The sequence below is a fragment of the Gracilinanus agilis genome, chromosome 1, assembly GCF_016433145.1.
Source record: "Gracilinanus agilis isolate LMUSP501 chromosome 1, AgileGrace, whole genome shotgun sequence".
In the NCBI taxonomy this organism is placed as follows: Eukaryota; Metazoa; Chordata; class Mammalia; order Didelphimorphia; family Didelphidae; genus Gracilinanus; species Gracilinanus agilis.
In genome coordinates, this window is record NC_058130.1 from 294,124,634 (window position 1) to 294,143,409 (window position 18,776).

General features: G+C 35.5%; 1 protein-coding gene across 1 annotated transcript in view; it reads left to right on the forward strand.

Annotated features, from left to right (window-relative positions):
- PJA2 (praja ring finger ubiquitin ligase 2) overlaps nucleotides 1–18,523 on the forward strand; it is a 113,190-nt gene extending 94,667 nt beyond the window's left edge. The window contains 4 exon segments of the mRNA XM_044662489.1: nucleotides 3,949–4,060; nucleotides 12,863–12,977; nucleotides 13,399–13,520; nucleotides 17,883–18,523. Coding sequence (XP_044518424.1) covers nucleotides 3,949–4,060; nucleotides 12,863–12,977; nucleotides 13,399–13,520; nucleotides 17,883–18,008 — 475 coding nt within the window. The 3' untranslated portion in view covers nucleotides 18,009–18,523.
- The last annotated feature ends 253 nt before the right edge of the window (nucleotides 18,524–18,776 follow it).

Consider the following 18,776-nt stretch of genomic DNA (forward strand, 5'->3'; position numbering starts at 1 on the left):
AATGGCAAGATTTTGCAACTGATTGAATATGTGGAGTGAAGAGTAGTTAAGGATAACACCCAAGTTTTAAACTTAAAAGAGGGAAAAAAGTGATGCCTTCAGAGTGAGTTTGTAGAAATGATAGTTTGTAGGAAAGATAAAGATAATGAGTTCTGTGTGGGACAAATTGAATTGATTAAGGTTGTATTGTCTCTGGGACATCCAGTTTAAAATGTCCAGTTAGAACCTGGAAACATGAGATTAAATCTGAAGGGAAAAACCTGGAGCTGAATATATAGATCTTAAAGTCACCTGCAGAGAAATTATAATTAAACTCATGGGAGCTTGTGAAATCATCAAAACAGAGAGAAGAGCATAGGATAGAGTCTTGGGAAATTCCCACAGTTAGAGATTGTCATCTGAATAATGAACTAGAGAGGATTCTGAGAAGGAATAGTTAAGACAAGTAGAAAGAGAACCAGGAGGAGGGATTAGTCCATTAAAGTTCAGAGAAGGAAGTAACATCCATAAAGAGAAGATGATTATCATATTAGATAACAGCTTTGTCATTCACTAACCACTTAACAGATCCAGGGTAGACTGTGGAAAAGGACCTGTACCCAGGGCTGGCATTCCAGAGAAGTAAGTAGCTGTGATGCTGTGGCATGGTGTGAGTTACTGCAGGTTGAGTTACTAGGTTGAGAGAATCTAGTTCAGAAGCAAATAGCAGCAGTGTTATTCTGACCCTAGGAGCAGATGAGAGTCTCAGTTCCAGCCTTTAGCCCAGACTGAAGTGTGTAGAAGAATAAACATGGCAGGAATCCCAGCCCAAAGTAGAACCTGTGGTTCTATGCCTCAAAATCAATGTAACTTCCTAGCTGATAGTGGCTCTGTCAAGCTGCAGTCTGCTATTGCCTAAACCCAAACCCAGATAAAAACCTTAACATTTGAGATAAGAGGGCAAAAATAAGACTTGGTTCTGGTTTCCCATGTGGAAGAGCACTGAAAAACTTGCAAGTCCCAGTTTTAGCTGTCCTTTAAATCCTGGAATAAAATTAAACTCAATATCCCCAAGAAGTCATTAAGAGGACCACTCCAGACCTTCTCTCTCCAAATACCTAGAGATTGTCCCTAATATCATGAAGTCAGAATTCAGGAAGCAGGCTAGAAGAATGAGCTAACAAAAAGAAATTCCACCCAAAAAAGAAAAAAAAAAACTAGGGGGCAGCTGGGTAGCTCAGTGGATTGAGAGCCAGGCCTAGAGACGGGAGGTCCTAGGTTCAAATCCAGCCTCAGACACTTCTGACCCCCATTGCCTACCCTTAACACTCTTCCGCCTATAAGTCAATACGCAGAAATTAAGGGTTTAAAATAAAAAAAAAACTATTATGATGGAGATACTCAAGACACAAAACCAAAAAAAGGAATGACTCCAAAACCTCAAAAAAACCACACACAATTTGGGCACAAATTTGTCTAGAATTTCTAGATAAAATATAAAGCAAAAGTTCAAAAAGTTATTTAGATGTTTTCATAAATGAAATTTAGAAGAAAAATGGAAAAGAAATTAGAGTGAATTGGAACAAGAATTAGCGACTTGAAACAAAGGTACAAAACTTTCTGAATCAACAAATTCCATGAAAATTAGATGGACCAAATCAAAGCTCCATGGAATAAGAAGAAAAATGAAAGTCAAAAGATTTGGAAAAAAAGAAGAAAACAGAATGCTTCATAGAAGAAACAATGGACCTGGAAAATATATTGAGAAAAAATTTTAGAGTCTTTGGACTACCTGAATGTCTGACAAAAAAAAAAAGAAAGAAAGAAAAGAGGGAGTGAGCCTGGGCATCCTATTTTAAGAAATCTTAAAACTTCCCAGACCTGTTAGAAATAGAATCCACTGACCATCTCCTGAAGGGGGTGGGGAGAACTCTTAGGATGATTATATCCAAAATCCATAGATTTTAGGTCAAAGAAAAAATATACTTCAAGCAGCTAGAAAAAGTTTGGGTACCAAGGATCCACATTCAGGATCACAAAAGATTTTAGTAGCCACCACAGAGAATAAGTGGATGCTTGGAATATATTCCAGAAGGCAAAGGAATGTTCCTAGTTTGCAGCTAAGAATAACTTACCCAGCAAAACTGAGTATAATACTACAGAAAGAAAAATGCATCTTTTAGTAAAATAACTTTTGACATTTGAAGACAAGAGTAAAAAGAAACAGAAAAGTAAAGGTAAACATGAATGAACAATGATAAAAGGTCTAAATAAGAAGCTTCTTACATTTAAGTATGAGGAGATAATGTCACCTCTGTATTCTTTCATCATAGAAGTCATAAGAGGAAGTCCAATTAGAGAAGACTTGGGATGATTGTTATGTCTTGAGAGAATACTGAAAAGAAAGGCAAAGAGGAATATGCTGGAGAGCAGGGTGAAGAAGGGAATAGAAAGAAAGTTGTCGCACATATCAGGATACACAGATAGATGTCTAAAAAGGAGGGTTGGGTGGACAAGAAGTAGTTGACATTTTAATTTCACACTTATCTGAACTGATCAAAAGGGAAGGAATATACACACACAGAATTGGGTACAGAAATATAATTCATTCTGCAGGGAAATAGAAGAGAAAGAGATGGGTGTGTTAGAAAGCAAGTAAATTAAGAACAAACTAAGGTTATTCAAAACTATTCATATCCTTTTTTGAGGCAGAAAATATTTGGAATTTTAGGAGTTGCCTATGAATTGGGTAATGGCTGCACAAGTATATGAATGTGATGGAATGTTATTGTACAAAATGATAACAGTAATGGTTTAGAAACCTGAGAAGATTATTTGAACTGATTCAGAATGAAGTCAGCAGAACCAGGAGAATACTTTATATATACAATGGCAACAACATGGAAATGGCAAACAACTGTGAAAGAATTAGAAATTCTGATTATTGTAATGATTAATTACAATTCCCAAACTAATGAAGAAACATACTGCCATTTCCTGACAGAGAGGTAAAGGACTCCAAGTGCAGAATCAGCCATATATTTTGTGGGGACCTGACCAGTGTTAAAATTTGTTTTGTTACACATTTGTAACAGTGGTTTTGTTTTTCTATATTCTTAACTAATGGGTAGAGCTTGAGGTGAAGGGAGAGAAGGCAGTTTTTTTGCTGATTGAAAATTGATAGATATATACATACATACATGAAAAGATGGTCACAAAGTTATTAGAATGTAAAGTCCTTGAGAGTAGAGATTGTTTCATTTTTTTTAAATACCCAACACCTAACACAGTACCTGCCCCATTATAGTCATTTAATAAATGTTTGTCAATTGCTTAAAATGTTTTTACTTACATATGTAACCCCAGTGCCTAGCACAGTACCTGGCATATATTAAGTGCTTGATAAATGCTTGTTGATTAATTAATCTGTTCCTTGTCATTGGCATATCTTTTGATAGGATAAAATTAAGTCTAGTATATATTGACAATATTTAGCTGTCTAGCTGCATGTAAAAATCTTATGTCTTGAGGGAGAAAAAAAATCAAATTGTGCTGTTCTGTGGGCTTCTATGATAAATCTTACAATTTGTGCAGTATTTAAAAATACAATAATCTTGTTTTAAAAAAAGGTGTTTGTTTTTTTTATTTCGATATACATTGCAACTCCTTCAAGAACATAGTCACAAGTAGCAATCCTTACTTCCTAATTTCTCAGCCCATGGTAAACCAAAGAGTTGAATCACAAAGATTGATTTCCCCACCTATATTCCCAGTAGTGGGGAAAGAATTTATTTGACAGAAATGAAGTCATTACATTGATAATTTTTCACAAATGCTTTCTATGTTGTTTATTCTTCTATGAAAATGTTTATACTTTAAGATTGACTTTAAATTTCTCAGAAACTCAGTAATGTGGTATATTTTCCCAGAGAAAAATTATTTTCCAAATCATGTTGCATGCCTTTTCAGGCTCCTGGATGAATTTGGTGATGGGTTAGGAGTTGCCCAAGCAATTTCTTATGTGGATCCTCAGTTCCTTACCTATATGGCATTAGAAGAGCGACTAGCCCAGGCTATGGAGGTATGTTGCTAACTTTTTTTATATATACATATGAAGGATGCAAAATGGAAAAATGGGCAAAATCATGTTGTGTCAACCCCCCCAAACTGCATAACTAAATGAGTAATTATAAAATATCTTTAGCATGTCTTAAGAGCAACATAAAACAAAAGGAGCAATGGTGATTGCCAATCTGCAACCACATACAAATTATCCTGGAAAGAAAAATTTATCTGAAAGAGTTGAAAATAATCTTACAGAATTTTTGGTACACATACATATATCTACATATACGTATGCATTTATAAACTGCATAGGCATACATATACACACATACATATGTACATGTGGGTGTTGTTATAGTGAAATCAGGGAAAACAGGAAGTGCCAGGTAGAGGCAAAGAGAAAGGATTCCAGATTTCACTATAATAGTGTGCATGTGCTAAAGAAGCAAAAGTAATAGATAATAAACCTGACCTCAGAATTAGAAGTTCCTAGGTTCAAATACCATCCTTGAAATGTGCTGGATGCAGCCCAGGACTGTAGGCAGCTATCTGAGTCAAGAAGATGCTGACCTGTTTGGGGGGAGGGAGTTTCCGTATCATTGAAATTTCAGCTCTAGTACCTGTCCCACTATGTTTGTGTAGGCAAAATAGAGAAGCATATCTATGTGCGTGCTCACAAGTGTACGAGAGACAGCCTGTACTATAATGGATCAGGCACTGGACTTAAAGTTCAAATCTTAGCTCAGGTAGTAAGCAAGTCGCTTAACCTCCCTGATTCTCTCTCCCCTTAACTGTTAACTGAGGTTGGACTCAGTGGTGTCTTCTAAGACCTTTTTTCTCTAAATCTATAATCCTTTGTGGGTTTTTATGACTGTTTTTAGATGTATCCATGTGGTAACATGTTAACTGCTTTTGAATGCATTTGTATAGATGCACATTTATGTTTCTTTGGGCATGGGGTCAGTGTTTGTCAGCATAATCACATATGTGGCATGTGTTCAATGTGTGTCAGTGCACAGGTACAGTGTAGATGTGTGTGATTTTATATGTGTGTACATGCGTTGAGATAGGTTAATTTGTTCATGTTGAATTTGTGTGCTTGTGTTGGCATATATGCACATGTATTTGATTTTATGTTTATTTGTATATACACATTTGAATCGTGTATACCCATGTCTTAATTTACACTGTGCATAGTATGAATGTGCATGTGTGTGTTGTACATACATATCATCTATATGGTGTCCCAAAAGTCTTGTGCAGTTTCACACTTTAATTTTAAGATTTAATAGCTTGAACCTGCATTAAGACTTTTGGGGCACCCCATAAATTAAAAGCAAAATGTAGGCATAGGGCTGGGTATGTGCTTATATATGTGTATTATATACATACACGCATAATATATTTACACATACATATATATGTATGTATGAACCATCTTGTATAATGTTCTGGTTTCTTGAATTGAGTTGCTCTCTTTTTCATTTTTCATAGCTACTAGTTGAGACCTCTCTGCCCACTCATCAAGCTTTCAATCTAATTCTACCCCTCTCATTCTCAATAAATAATCTCAGTTCCTTTTTTAGTGAGAAGAGGCCAAATGGTGTGAGCTTCCTAAAGTTCTATCTCTCAAAACTAATCCATCTTTACAGAGAAAAATTATCTTTCAGCCCTTCCATCTGAACCCTTGATCCTCTCCCTCCTTACTTCTGTGATCCCATTCCATCAATCCATCAATCATTTCTTAATTTATTTTACCCCCTCTCTCTTTTCTCATACTGTTCCTCTCCATGTCCATGTCTGTAGGCAGAAGAGAAAGATCGTTAGATTTTCACTTTTCCTCTATTTTCCTCTATGTGCTATCAACTCAGACTACTCTTAACTCTTTTTCTTCCTTTCATTGCCACATTTCTAGAATAAGTAAACTACACTCTGCTTCTTCTTTATCACACTTTTGGAAAAAAATTATAGCTGCTTTTTAAAAAACATATGTTCCTTCTTTATTTTACTTCCCACTCCTTCCTTATAGCAAAGAAGTATAATTAAACAAAGCAAAATGACACATTAATTCATTTCTCACCATATTTACCTCATTTTATATCCATATAGGTCCACCACTTCTTTGCCAAGAGAGAGAAACATGATGGATCAATATTTTAAAATCAAAGATTGATTTATTGATCAGATGTTGACATAGAATACTAGCTTTCTAATAAAAGAAACTGAGTTTAAATTCTGCATTAAACACTAGTTGTGTGACTCTTTAAAAAATCATCTTACTCTCAGTAAGACTCTTAGTTGTAAATCAAGAATAATAATAGCACCTACCTCACATGGTTGTTGGAAACACATTTATATAAATGTTTGATATTATTATTGACATTTTGTCAGTTGACCCGCTAGTTTTCCAAGTCAGTTTATACAAGTCTTCCCAAATTTCCCTGAATTCTTCATATGTATTTTTATGACACAATATTTCATTATATTTATATACTATAATTTGTTCAAACATTTCATAATAATTGGGAATTTGCTTTGTTTCCAGCTCTTTGCCACCACAAAAATTGTTTTGATTTCATTTGTATAAATAAAACCTCTCTCTTTTGTCTTTGTCCTCTTTCAAGCATATCTCCAGTAGTGATATCTCTAAGTCAAAGGATATTTACAGTTTAGTGATTTGTCTTTTATAATTACACATTGTTTTTCAGAACAGTTGGAACAGTTTAAAAATCCATTAGCAGTACGTGAATATACCTACCATCTTCTAATCTTCCGATAGCCCTGCAAATATTGACCATTTTCACCTTTTGTCTTTTTTACCATTCTCATGCCACCCATATACTTTCCCACAATCTGACTTCTCTCCCAAATATTCCACCGAAATTGACCTCTCAGTAGTAATCTAATCTCCAGATCTCATACTTTAGTTGTAATCTTTCTTGTCTTCTTTTCAGTATTTGACACAGTTGACAATTCCTTCCTTGAATGCCCTCTTGGTTTCATTATCTTCTGTATTCCCATGTTCTCCTACCTACTTTTGTGACCACTTGTTTGTGTCTTCTTGAATGATTTCTCTTATGACATTCTAATTTTAAAAAGTTGGTTTTTCATCTATGTCTCTGCCTTACTTTACCTAACCATACTCTTCACACCATGACCTCCAATCCCTTACCCTCCCCCCCCGCCCAGTTATCTCCCCTGCACTAGCCATTCTGTCTTCTTCTCATCTCTACACTGTTCTCTCTCGAATATCTATCCCCACAATCCTCAGACTTGGGTCATTCCTACAAACATGCTGACAAACAAAGTGGAGGAAACTTCACAACCATTCTGACTGGATCTACTTTAGAATTAAAAAAAAATTTTTTTAACTCTTATCTTTTGTTTTAGAATTGACACTAAATACCAATGCTAAGGCAGAAGAGTTGTAAGGGCTAGGCAGTTGGGGTTAAGTGACTTGTCTAGGTGAACCTAGATTCTCCCAACTCCAGGCCTGGCACCACATTTACTGTGCTTACCTAGCTGCTACCCACTATAGATTTATGTTTCACAACCTCATCTGGGCCCTCACTAGTGCTAAGAGTCTTACTATAGCTCCCTTGTCAACTCACTGCCCCACTCTACAGCAGTTCTTTTCATCCTTCCTCAAATTTCCCAAGTCTCCCCCTATCCCTACTCTCTCAGCTGAGAACTTTTGCCTTGTAGTTTACCAAAAATATTGAGACCTTTTGCTGTGAACCTTCTGTCACTTTCTACTCTTTCACATGATAGTAAGTAGCCTTACTTCTCACAAGCCTAACCCTTCAACTTATCCTCCATCCTATCTACTCCAATAAGTTGCCCCTTCTCTCATTCGCACTCTGTCGCTTATGTTCAATCTCTCTCTTTCTACTGGCTACAAATATGCCCATCTTCCTCATCCTAAAAAAACAAAAACAAAAACAAAAAAAAACCCTCTTACTTGGTCTTGTCTCGCTAACTATTGTCCTGTATACCCTTTGAAACTGAACTCAAAAAGACCATCTACAAAAGATGTCTTTACTTGCTCTTCTTAGTCCCTTACAATCTGGCTTGATTATACCTTATTCTATCAGAACTGCTCTTTTGAATGTTACTAATGATCTCTAAGTGGCCAAATCCAATAGCCTTTTCTCAGTCCTCATTCTCCTTGACCTTTGCCACCTGAGTTCACTCTCTCCTCCTTAATACTCTATTCTCTATTTTCAGGAGACCATTCCCTCCTGGTTCTCTTCTACCTATTTAACCTCTCCTTCTCTGTCTTATTTTCAGGATCCTCCTCTAGATCATATCCTCTAACCATAGAGGGCCCTCAAGGCTTTGTCCTGGAACCTCTTCTCCTTTTATACTACTTCACTTGGTAATCTCATCAGTCCTCATGAATTTAATTACCATCTCTTCTGTGATTCATTCTCACATCTTCCTTCTTGACCCAATCTCTGTTGACTTCTAGTCTCACATCTTGAACTGCCTTTCAGGCATCTTGAATTGGAGGTCCTATAAATATCTGAAATTTAATATGTCCAAAACAGAACTCACTTTATCTTTTCCCAAAAAACCCTCCCCCTCTCCTACCTTCCCTTTTATTGTAGAGGGCAATACCATCTTCCTAATCCCTTAGGCTCACAATCCAAAAGCTGTATTGGATTCCTCACTATCTCTCACTACCCCTTATTACCCCTGTCCAAGCTGTTGCCAAGACCTGTCGATTTCACCTTTACCACTCCTCTTCATCACCTCATGTCTGGATTATTACGGTAGTCATCTGGTGGGTCTGCAAATCTCAAGTCTCTTACCCCACTAGAATTTATTCTCCATTCAGTTACTAAAGTGATTTTCTTAATGCTGAGCTCCAGCCATATCATTATCCTTTCTCCCTCTCCTTCAATAAATTCCAGTGGCTCCATATCCTCTCCAGGACCAAATAAGAACCCTCTGTTTTGCATTTACTAGCCTCCTCTTACCTTTTCAGTCTTCTTACAAATTACTTCATACCATGTAGTCTTCAATCAAGTAACACTGGTCTTTTGTTTGTGCCACAAGCAAGAAACTCCATCTCCTGACTCTGAGCATTTTCTGGCTGTCCTCAATGTCTGAAATACTCTCCCTCCTCTCCTCTGACTAAGGGCCTTCCTGACTTTAAGTCTCAACTAAAATCCCAACTTATACACAAAACTTACCATAACCCCTCTTTATCCATGAAGCCCTCAGATACTTTTCTGGTGGAATTATGGGTACCTATCCTTCTACCCCCTATTATGACCAAGTAAATCTCTCTTTTGTTAACTGTTGTTTGTCTTTTATTAATCCGTGATTTGTCTTATTTTTGTTTTAATATTGAACCTAAATCACCAGGCCTGAGTTGGACTCATCCCAGAACAATTTCCTGTATTTGGAAGGCACTCTTTATTCTTCAGGGACCAACTCTAATATTACCTTGATTTGAACAACACAAATCAAAACTCCTCAACTGGAAGCAGTTTGATGTGGATTGAGAGCCTGGATTCAAATACTGATTCTGATACTTCCTACCTGTGTGACCTTGGGCAAGTCACTTAACCATGATTGCCTAGCCCCTGCCATTCTTCTTATCTTAGAATTGATAGTAAGACAGAAGATAAAGGTTTTAAAGAAAAAAGAAATATTTCCTTTCCAAATAGTGGAAAGTTTGCTTTTATATTCAGATGTCATGTAAAATGCAATTTAAGTAACAAGTATAAAAATATTACCAGTAGAAAGTTTTATGCTTATTTTCTTAACAACCATAACAAAAAGAATTGTTTTTCAGAGTTTGAAACAGCCATGGAAAAATCCATTGACAGTAACTTCAAATTCTGCTTTAGATTTTTCTCAGTACATTATAGATTATTCTAATCTCATATATTTTTTCTTTCTTTTTTTAAGCAAAATTTCTTTTCACCAAACAAGTAAGCATCCTTTCAAGCAGTTTTCTTTGGCTTTAAATTTCCCTGATGGGTTGGAAGAGTATCATTATCAGCCCTTTTATTCGTCAACTCAATTTCTAAAAACTCTTCCCAAGTCCTTTTCATTTTTTTATTCTTAGTTTAACTTCCATTTGTGAATTCCTAAATGCATCTTTTCTCTTGCTTCATGGAATACAAATTCCTCATCAAAGTGGAAACACTTGTTTTAATGCCAAAATATTCATCTCTCTCAGTGGCATTAAGCTTTGTTTAAAGCTGGCCTTTTCCAGCCTCCTATTTTTTACTCCTGCTATCAAATTCACCTTTTGTGGGGGGGGGGGCAGCTGGGTAGCTCAGTGGATTGAGAGTCAGGCCTAGAGACGGGAGGTCCTAGGTTCAAATCTGGCCTCAGACACTTCTCCGCTGTGTGACTCTGGGCAAGTCACTTAACCCCCATTGCCTACCCTTACCACTCTTCTGCCTTGGAGCCAATACACAGTATTGACTCCAAGATGGAAGGTAAGGGTTTAAAAAAAAATTCACCTTTTGATGAAATTTTCTAAATTTAATCAGTAGACATGTAACTATTTATTTCTTTTCATTTCATAAATTTCATCTCTACCAAAAGTAATGCCTCTGCTATTTTATATTCTTTCTTTTCTTTTTTCTTCTAATTTCTACTTTTCTTTTTTTTCTTCTTGTATCTACTTTATAGGTTTATTGTAAGGATCTAATAAGAGAATATATGCAGAGTGCTTTGCCTAGTTTCAATGACTATTAAATGTCTGCTATGATTCTTATAAATGAAATATACTTTCATATGCATTTCATATGTGGTGGTAACTGAGATTGTTTTTTGAGCTAAGAATCAAATATGCCTAGGTATTTTCTTGCTTCTTCATTTTAACCTGAATTGATACTAAAAGGAGTCAGCCACAAAAGACCCGTTCTTTTCTTATCTACTTTAGTTGAAAGTTTTGTGAACTTTGAACATTGTTAAAGCAAATACCAAAGATAATGTGCTAGGCACTTATCTTTACCCAATAAAATGAAAAAAGTTCAAAACAAGAGGAATGGTTATGGAGGAGAAATAATAAGAAAAAAGGAAGAAAAATAAATATTTTAGAAAATATTTATTTTTCACAACTCTAGTATGAATGCCTAACTAATTAAGAGCATTAACAATTTCAGGTATTTCTTACTTTGAAATACACTAATTAAAGATTAACTTGACTAACCTATATTTTGCTTTCTAATGAAAGCATTCTAATTCATATAAACATAATTTCATTGTTTATTATACAAATAGCAAAAAGCAGTGTTCTAAATAATAAACTATTTTCATATATTTAGTTTTAGTAAATCTTAAATATATACAGTCACCTCCTTTTTAAAAATCTGCTTCTCTTAGGTAACTTCTCTAGTGGTAACTAGGTGGCTCGATTGTTTGAAAGCCAGGCCCAGTGACAGGAGGTCCAACGATTCAAATCTTGTCTCAAACACTTCTCTAGGCCTGGCTTCTCAGTCTACTGAGCCACCTAGCTGCCCCCTTTATTAATACTTTAAATGTAAGATTAATGCAATAACAAATATCTTTAGTAATATTAATAGCTCACATGCTTAGGGAACACTGCCTGGGGAGAGACAGCATCCTCACAAAGCAGGGGAGAGAGAGAGAGAGAGGAAGGGAGGGAGGCTCCACAGTTTGAGAGGTCTCAGAAGTGTAGTGGGCACAGATTATCAGATTTACTCAGATTTTATAGAGATCCAACATAATGCAATCTCCACTTTCCTGTCATCTGTATCTTATTCTACTATTCTACCCTCCTTCCTCTATCCTCCTTAATCTTTCCCAATGGTTTGCAATTTTTAGTTGAGTCAGGTTTTTAGGCCTGTCCAAGGATTTATCAGGTGGCAGCATTGCAACAAATTTTGAGTTTTAGTAATCATTTTTTAGGACATGTATTTAAGATTATAACTTGTAAGTTTTGAGATTTCTCTCATAGGAATTAGGATACCCAAAACTTCTTCCCACAGGAATAGAAAAAGGGGAGGTTCTTTAGTCACATTTGAGAAGAATATAAAAAGCAGCATATATATATATATATATATGTTACCAATCTAGGATTACTAATACTAATCAATGTATGTTGGGGAGTAATGCACAATTTCATCCCACACACCATCTAATCTAATACTCTCCGTTGACTTTACCATGTAATAAAGTTCCTGAGGTGAGGGAAAATTTCTTGCTTTCTCATTCCTCAGAGGATTGCAACTGCCCGTGTTTCCAATTCCTTCTCTTCCTCAATATTGTATATTCCTTGCTGGTACCTCCCAAGATCTAATATGGAGGCTGGGAGGAGAGAACAGTGCCTCCTTCCTTGGGGAAGGACACAAGTTCAATTTCCAGTGAAAGTTTAAAATACTTTTGGAAGAAGGGTTGCTGATGAGACAATATTTTTTGCTTAAAGTACTATGTATAAAAGTGTACATGCATGTGTGCGCATGCATATATATCTATATATATCTATATTTAAATCCTTACCTTCCATTTTAGAAGCAAATTATGTATATTGGTTCCAAGGCAGAAGAGTGATAAGGGCTAGGCAATGGGTGTTAAGTGACTTGCCCAGGGTCACACAGCTTGGAAGTGTTTGAGGCCAGATTTGAATGCAGGACCTCCTGTCTCTAGGCCTGGCTCTCAATCCACTGAGCCACCTCACTGCCTCCTTAAGGTACTATATTTTGAAGAAGAGGTAAGTAAAGCTGGCCTGTTATATTGTGATTAAACTCTAGATAATTACCAGGTGACACATTATTTGTTGTTTGAAGTTGCTTTTGAGTAAACTACCATGACTCTTTTTCTTTCTCAGACTGCCCTGGCCCATTTAGAGTCTCTTGCAGTAGATGTTGATCAGGCTCATCCACCTGCCAGCAAAGAAAGCATTGACTGTCTTCCACAGACCATCATTACCGAAGATCACACTGGTAGGAAAAGAGTGACCCAGGAAATACTAAAATGATTCATTGACTATATGTTAAAGCACATGATTGGTCTGTGTGTAAAATGGAACTTCAAACATTAGAAGCTTTTGTTGCATTTTACAAAGCAACTATATTTCATCGAATAGCATTTGACAGTATGAAATGGCATATTGGGACAGAAATTCTTCCTTCAGTGTAGATTTTTAAGCACTAAATTGAACACTTATTAAATACAGGTTTGTTTGCAAGTCCCAGAAAGGTACTGATTGTCAAAGATTTGACTAATTATGACTGTAAGTTAACTATTATGAATTGATCAAGGTTTTGTTCTGAGTATTATCTTAAATGATATTTTTCATTTTCCATTTTATTTAAATTTAAACATTATGAACATATAGTTGAACTAAATACTCTGTTTTTTCAGCTGTTGGTCAGGAACAATGCTGTGCTATCTGCTGCAGTGAATATACTAAGGATGAAATAATAACAGAGTTACCATGTAGCCATTTCTTTCATAAACCCTGTGTAACTCTTTGGCTGCAAAAGGTAAGTTTTTATTTGACTTTTACTTTCCCTTGTTAATCAAGTATTTATCTAGAAACTAATTTTTTATCTAGAAACTAATATTAAGAGAATAGTTCTAAGCATTTCAAAATTTTTGCCTTTTACTTTATTAGGAAATATAGGTCATCATAAGCCCGTTTTTCTCCCCTACTTCAGAATTCTCCATTCTCCTTCTCTCCTTTGCTTCACCTTCTCCAAGGTTAACCACCACTTATGTTTTCATCCCTATCTTGCTTCTTTTTTAATCTTTAATCATTTGTTCTTTCTCTCATTTTAAATAACTTTTTATCCATGACAATGTAAAATATGCCCATGTCTCCTCCATTCTTTAAAAAAACAAACTTCACTTGACTCTGCCATACGCTCAAGCTATCATCCTTTTATTTTATCTTCTCCCTTTCAAAATCAGCCTCCTAGGAAATTCATATTTTATCATTGTTTCATCATTTCCCATCTCCCTCTTCTCAGGCTCTTACAATATGGCTTTTGGTATCACTACTCAAGAGAAGTCTGTCCAAAGTTAGTGATTTCTTAACTACAAAATCCAAATCACAGTTCTCCCTGACCTCACTGCAGATTTTGATTGTATCAACCACCCCTTCTCCCAGACACTCGCTTCCCCTCTAGCTTCCTGTGATACTGATTTCTCTTGGTTCTCTTCTTGCCAGTCTGGCTATTTCTTCTTAGTGTCTACTGCTGGCTTATCCTCATCTTCTAGCCCAGTAAGTGTGGAAATGTTATAAAGCTCTGTTCTGGGCCCTTTTCTGAGCTTAGCATAGGGCTTCACACATGGTGGTTATTTAATAAAGGTTTGTTCTCCCCTTCCCCCACCTCCTTGATATCTTCCTTAATTCCCATAGATTTAATTGTCATCTCCTATGCCAACTCCCTCAAGTACATATATCTGCCTTAACCACTTTCCTGAACTAGGGAGAGAGGCCTTGTAGCTGCCTTGTGGACATCTCCCTCTTTGATAGTTCTTTAGGGATCTCAAACTCAGCATGTCCAAAACACAACTCTTTCTCTTCAAACTTCCTCATTTCTATTTTCAGCACTATTCTGCACCAGTAATCCAGGTTACCAGCCTTGGAGCCTTCTTTGCCTCTTCATTTTTCATCATTTCTCCCCTCATCCAGTCAGTTGCCAAATTTTGTCAATTTTGCCTTTACACCATCCCTTACAATTGCCCCCTTTTCTTCACCATTCTAACTTCTACATAACCTAATCCAGGTCCTTAGAACTTCTTCCTGGGACTAGTATAATGCCTACTCTTTGGTCTCCTTACCTAGTCTCTTTAATATGTCATTTGCATGAATCTGAATGTTCCATCCCTTCCTCAGAAATTTCCAATAACCCTTATTTCCTCTAGGATAAAATGCAAAATCTTCAGCTTGATATTTAAAGGCCTGCCTTTTCAATTTCATTTCATATTATTGCCCATCATACACTCACTGTTTTCCGTTTAGACTGACTTTCTAAGCTTCCATGTCTTTAAAGCACAGGTAGGACTCCCAAGTTGGGAATATTTCTTCCTCTCCACCTCTTAGAATTGCATTTTCATTTATAATATAACTCATATGTCACCCTTAAAATGAATCCTTTTTTATATAGCCTAACAATAGTTAGTCCTTTCTCTTTTTCCTCCTCCAAAGTATTACTTTGTTTGTATATACTTTATGTTTGCTGATTTTCTACATTTTGTATCCTGCCCACCTCCCCACAGTGGATTGCGAGGCTTTTGATGAAATAGACTGCTTCATTTTTGTCATTTCACGCCCAGGACTTAATAAATACTGTTGAATTGCTTTTTTATTCATTTTTATTATTAGAAATTTGTGTCCATATAGCAAACATACAATGATAATTTTAAACCATTTGCTAACAGATAGCCCTGATGACATAGAAGATAAGTATATAGTAATTCTAAAAATTCACAATCAAATTTTAGTCATAATCTTTAAAATTATTTTTAAAAACTTTTTGATCTAATGTGATTGTAAATATCTCAGATAGTAGGGGTTTAAACAGTCCACTTAAAGTATGTTAAAATAATATTGGAATATTTCCCTTTTCTTCAGTCTTCAAGTATGTGTGTGTGTATATATATATATGAAGGATATGAGATTTGGGGGAAATTTCCTATAGATTAAAATTTGCACATTTTCTAGAAATATTTGATCAAATTAATTTTAAAGTGTCTCAGATGACCCCTTTGTCTAGGTTAAATTACACACACACATACACACACACACACACACACACACACACACACACACACACACCACACTTTTTTAAACATCATTGTTTTACTTCTTTATATGCACTTGGGAACATTGAATTTGAAATTGAAAATTAATGGTCTGCTTAATTTATCTCTTGCCCAATTTTCTGAGGAAAAAATATTCAAGGGCTTACCAAGTTATTTTCAAAACAAATCTAATACCATAACCAACAACTTAATCAAATCCTTATATCTAATTACCAAAATTACTTAAGAACTGTCTATTCAAATCTGTTTTCCAGGTAGTATCCCAGAAATAGCTAAAAGTCTATAATATTAATCACAATATTTTCTTGACCAAAATAAATTATAAATACAGATTAATGAAATTACTAATAGTAATCAGATTATTTTATTTATTCCTTAGTTTTCTTATTCTAAATATGTAAAATTATATTATATCATTTATATTGTCACCATTTAGAATGTCTGCACTATTATAGTGGTTGATTTTATCTTTTTGACCACTTATGTAGTTTTCTATCTAAATCCTACATGCCATATTTGTTATTTTCATTTTAGATTTTAGATTTTTTTTCAGTAATATTTTTAGCCTTTTTGTCTTTGCTATTAATACCAACCAAGACCCCTGTTTTTTGGATCAGTGGTATTGGCTTGTATCTTTTGTCTTTTTTCAATAGAACCTATAAGGGCTGCCCTCTTTTTCAGATAGAGGAAAGCCATAAGTTGTTATTAAAAAAGTTTTAAATAATTTTTTCCTACATCTTGGTCCTTTGAGCAAAAAAAAGGCTACAAGCTTTCCTTTGTCTCCTCCTCTTACCCCAAGAAAAGAACTCTTCATTTTCACCTTTTTTAAATTAGAATCTTAGATGAAATAGAACTATGGAAACAGGAAAATTTCAGTCCTGAAACATTGCCCTACTCTGTCACAAATGAAATGATTTATTTATGTTCTCTTTTATGTGACAGTGTTGTAATTTACCTTTTAATTACCACAATTTTGCCTCAAGCATTAGATATCAGGGATTTTCATTGTCCTTGTTCTTCCTGATATCCTTAACACCATCATTGTGACTGTTAAGAAATTAGAATTAAGCAGGAAAGAATTTTATATGTAATATGAAAGTTCATACATGTAATAAAAGAATGTCACAACCACCCTATGTGCATGTATGTACATACACATGTGTCACGTGTAACCTGTGGTGTCATAGCTTAGACAAGGTCATAGTTGGTTACCTTGGTTACCAGAAAATGACTTTACTATGAAGAGATGTCTCTCTCCAGCAGCTCTTCTCATTGTGATAGCCCTTTTGGAAAGGTTGCCTTAGGAAGGGGACAGACATGCCCTGAACCCTGCAACACCTTTCTTTCTCCTTTCCTGCCCTCAGCCTTTCTTGGTCAGCTCCTAATGTGTGGCCTATGAAAACTAAGTTGAACTGAATTTAGCATTAAAAGAGGCTGTTGGTATAATAACAAGAATAAGCACACATTATTATTCTGTGATAATTATTGCTCTCATACAAGGTGGCATCCCCCTAGCCACAACATCTAACTGGGAGCTATAGTGATTATAATAGGCTGTTGGTCTGAACTGATCCCCAAGAGTTTGCATCAACAACACAGGGGCTTTCGTGTGATAAGCTTAGTCCATTAGATGGGGTTTTAATTTCCCTAGTATTTGTCATTATACTTTAAATTACTCAGAAGTTCTCCATTTAACCTGGATCTCCCATGCTGGGTTTTGTTGTGATTGTTGTCAGGTTTTGTTTTGTTTTTTATTTTTAAAACCCTTACCTTTCATCTTAGAATCAAGACATGCATTGGTTCCAAGGCAGAAGGTGGTAAGGGCTAGACAATGAGAGTTGTGACTTGCCCAGGATCATTCAGCTAGAAAGTGCCCTCCTATCTCTAGGCCTCGCTTTCAATCAGCTGAGCCACCCAGCTGTCCCTAGTGATGCTTTTAAAAAAAGTTATTTATCTAGTTTTTAGCAGGGTTCGATTTGAGATGTTTTTGTTTTCCAAAAAACATTAAGACACTTTTCTTTGATAGTTTTACTATGTCTTTACTATCTTTTAACTTGTTTTTTCCTCTTCTTCAGTCAGGAACATGCCCTGTTTGTCGTCATGTGCTTGCACCCATCCTCTCTGAAGCAACTGCCTCCACTTCCTTCCTGTCTGATCATGATTCCCTACTTTCAGTCCACACTTCTACAGGAGCTCAGTAAAATTTAACATTTGAAATGAGAGATCATTCAGTCCATCAAACTAAGCCTATAAAATCTAATTAATTCCAATGTGAAAAATATATAGATATTAAATATTATATATAATATATTATTGTTTAGAAGGGAAGCATTAAACTTTCTAAACCATATTTAGGTTTGCAATAAAAACTGTTATTTTCAACCTGAAAGTTGAAGCAAATTGAACCAGTTTTTTCAGTTAAATATGTTATTGTTAATTGCAGCTAAAATAAGCAGTAGTTAAATCTATCCAAAATAATTATCATTTATGTGGCACATTATGTATTTACTTTCTTGCAACTGCAGTGCAGTTAGAGCTTCTTAAAGTTATGCTTATAATCTATTTTACACAATATAATGAACTTCTTGGATTTGTCAAAAATAGTGCCACTAAGTGACTTTGATAATCTCATATTTGCATCAAATGTGAAGACTCTGTGGTCACAGCAGTAGTAAAGATTTGGTTTCACTGGAAAAATAAAATACATAATAAAACACTTTTGTATTTTCATCATTTCTTTTCCTTACATTTATAGAGATCCAGCTCTATATTTTGGGGGGGTCCTGAGTGGCGTTTAGTGGTGTTGGATTGAAAAGACAGGAAACAGAAACTGAGAACAGCCAGACTAATTGTTTAGCCCATAGCTGCTCCGCCTGCTATGGAGTCTTGAGTTTATTATATACTGGTTTCAAACAAAGAACACAAAGAATCACAGCTGTGAAGGGGTTACAAATCATACACAAACCCAT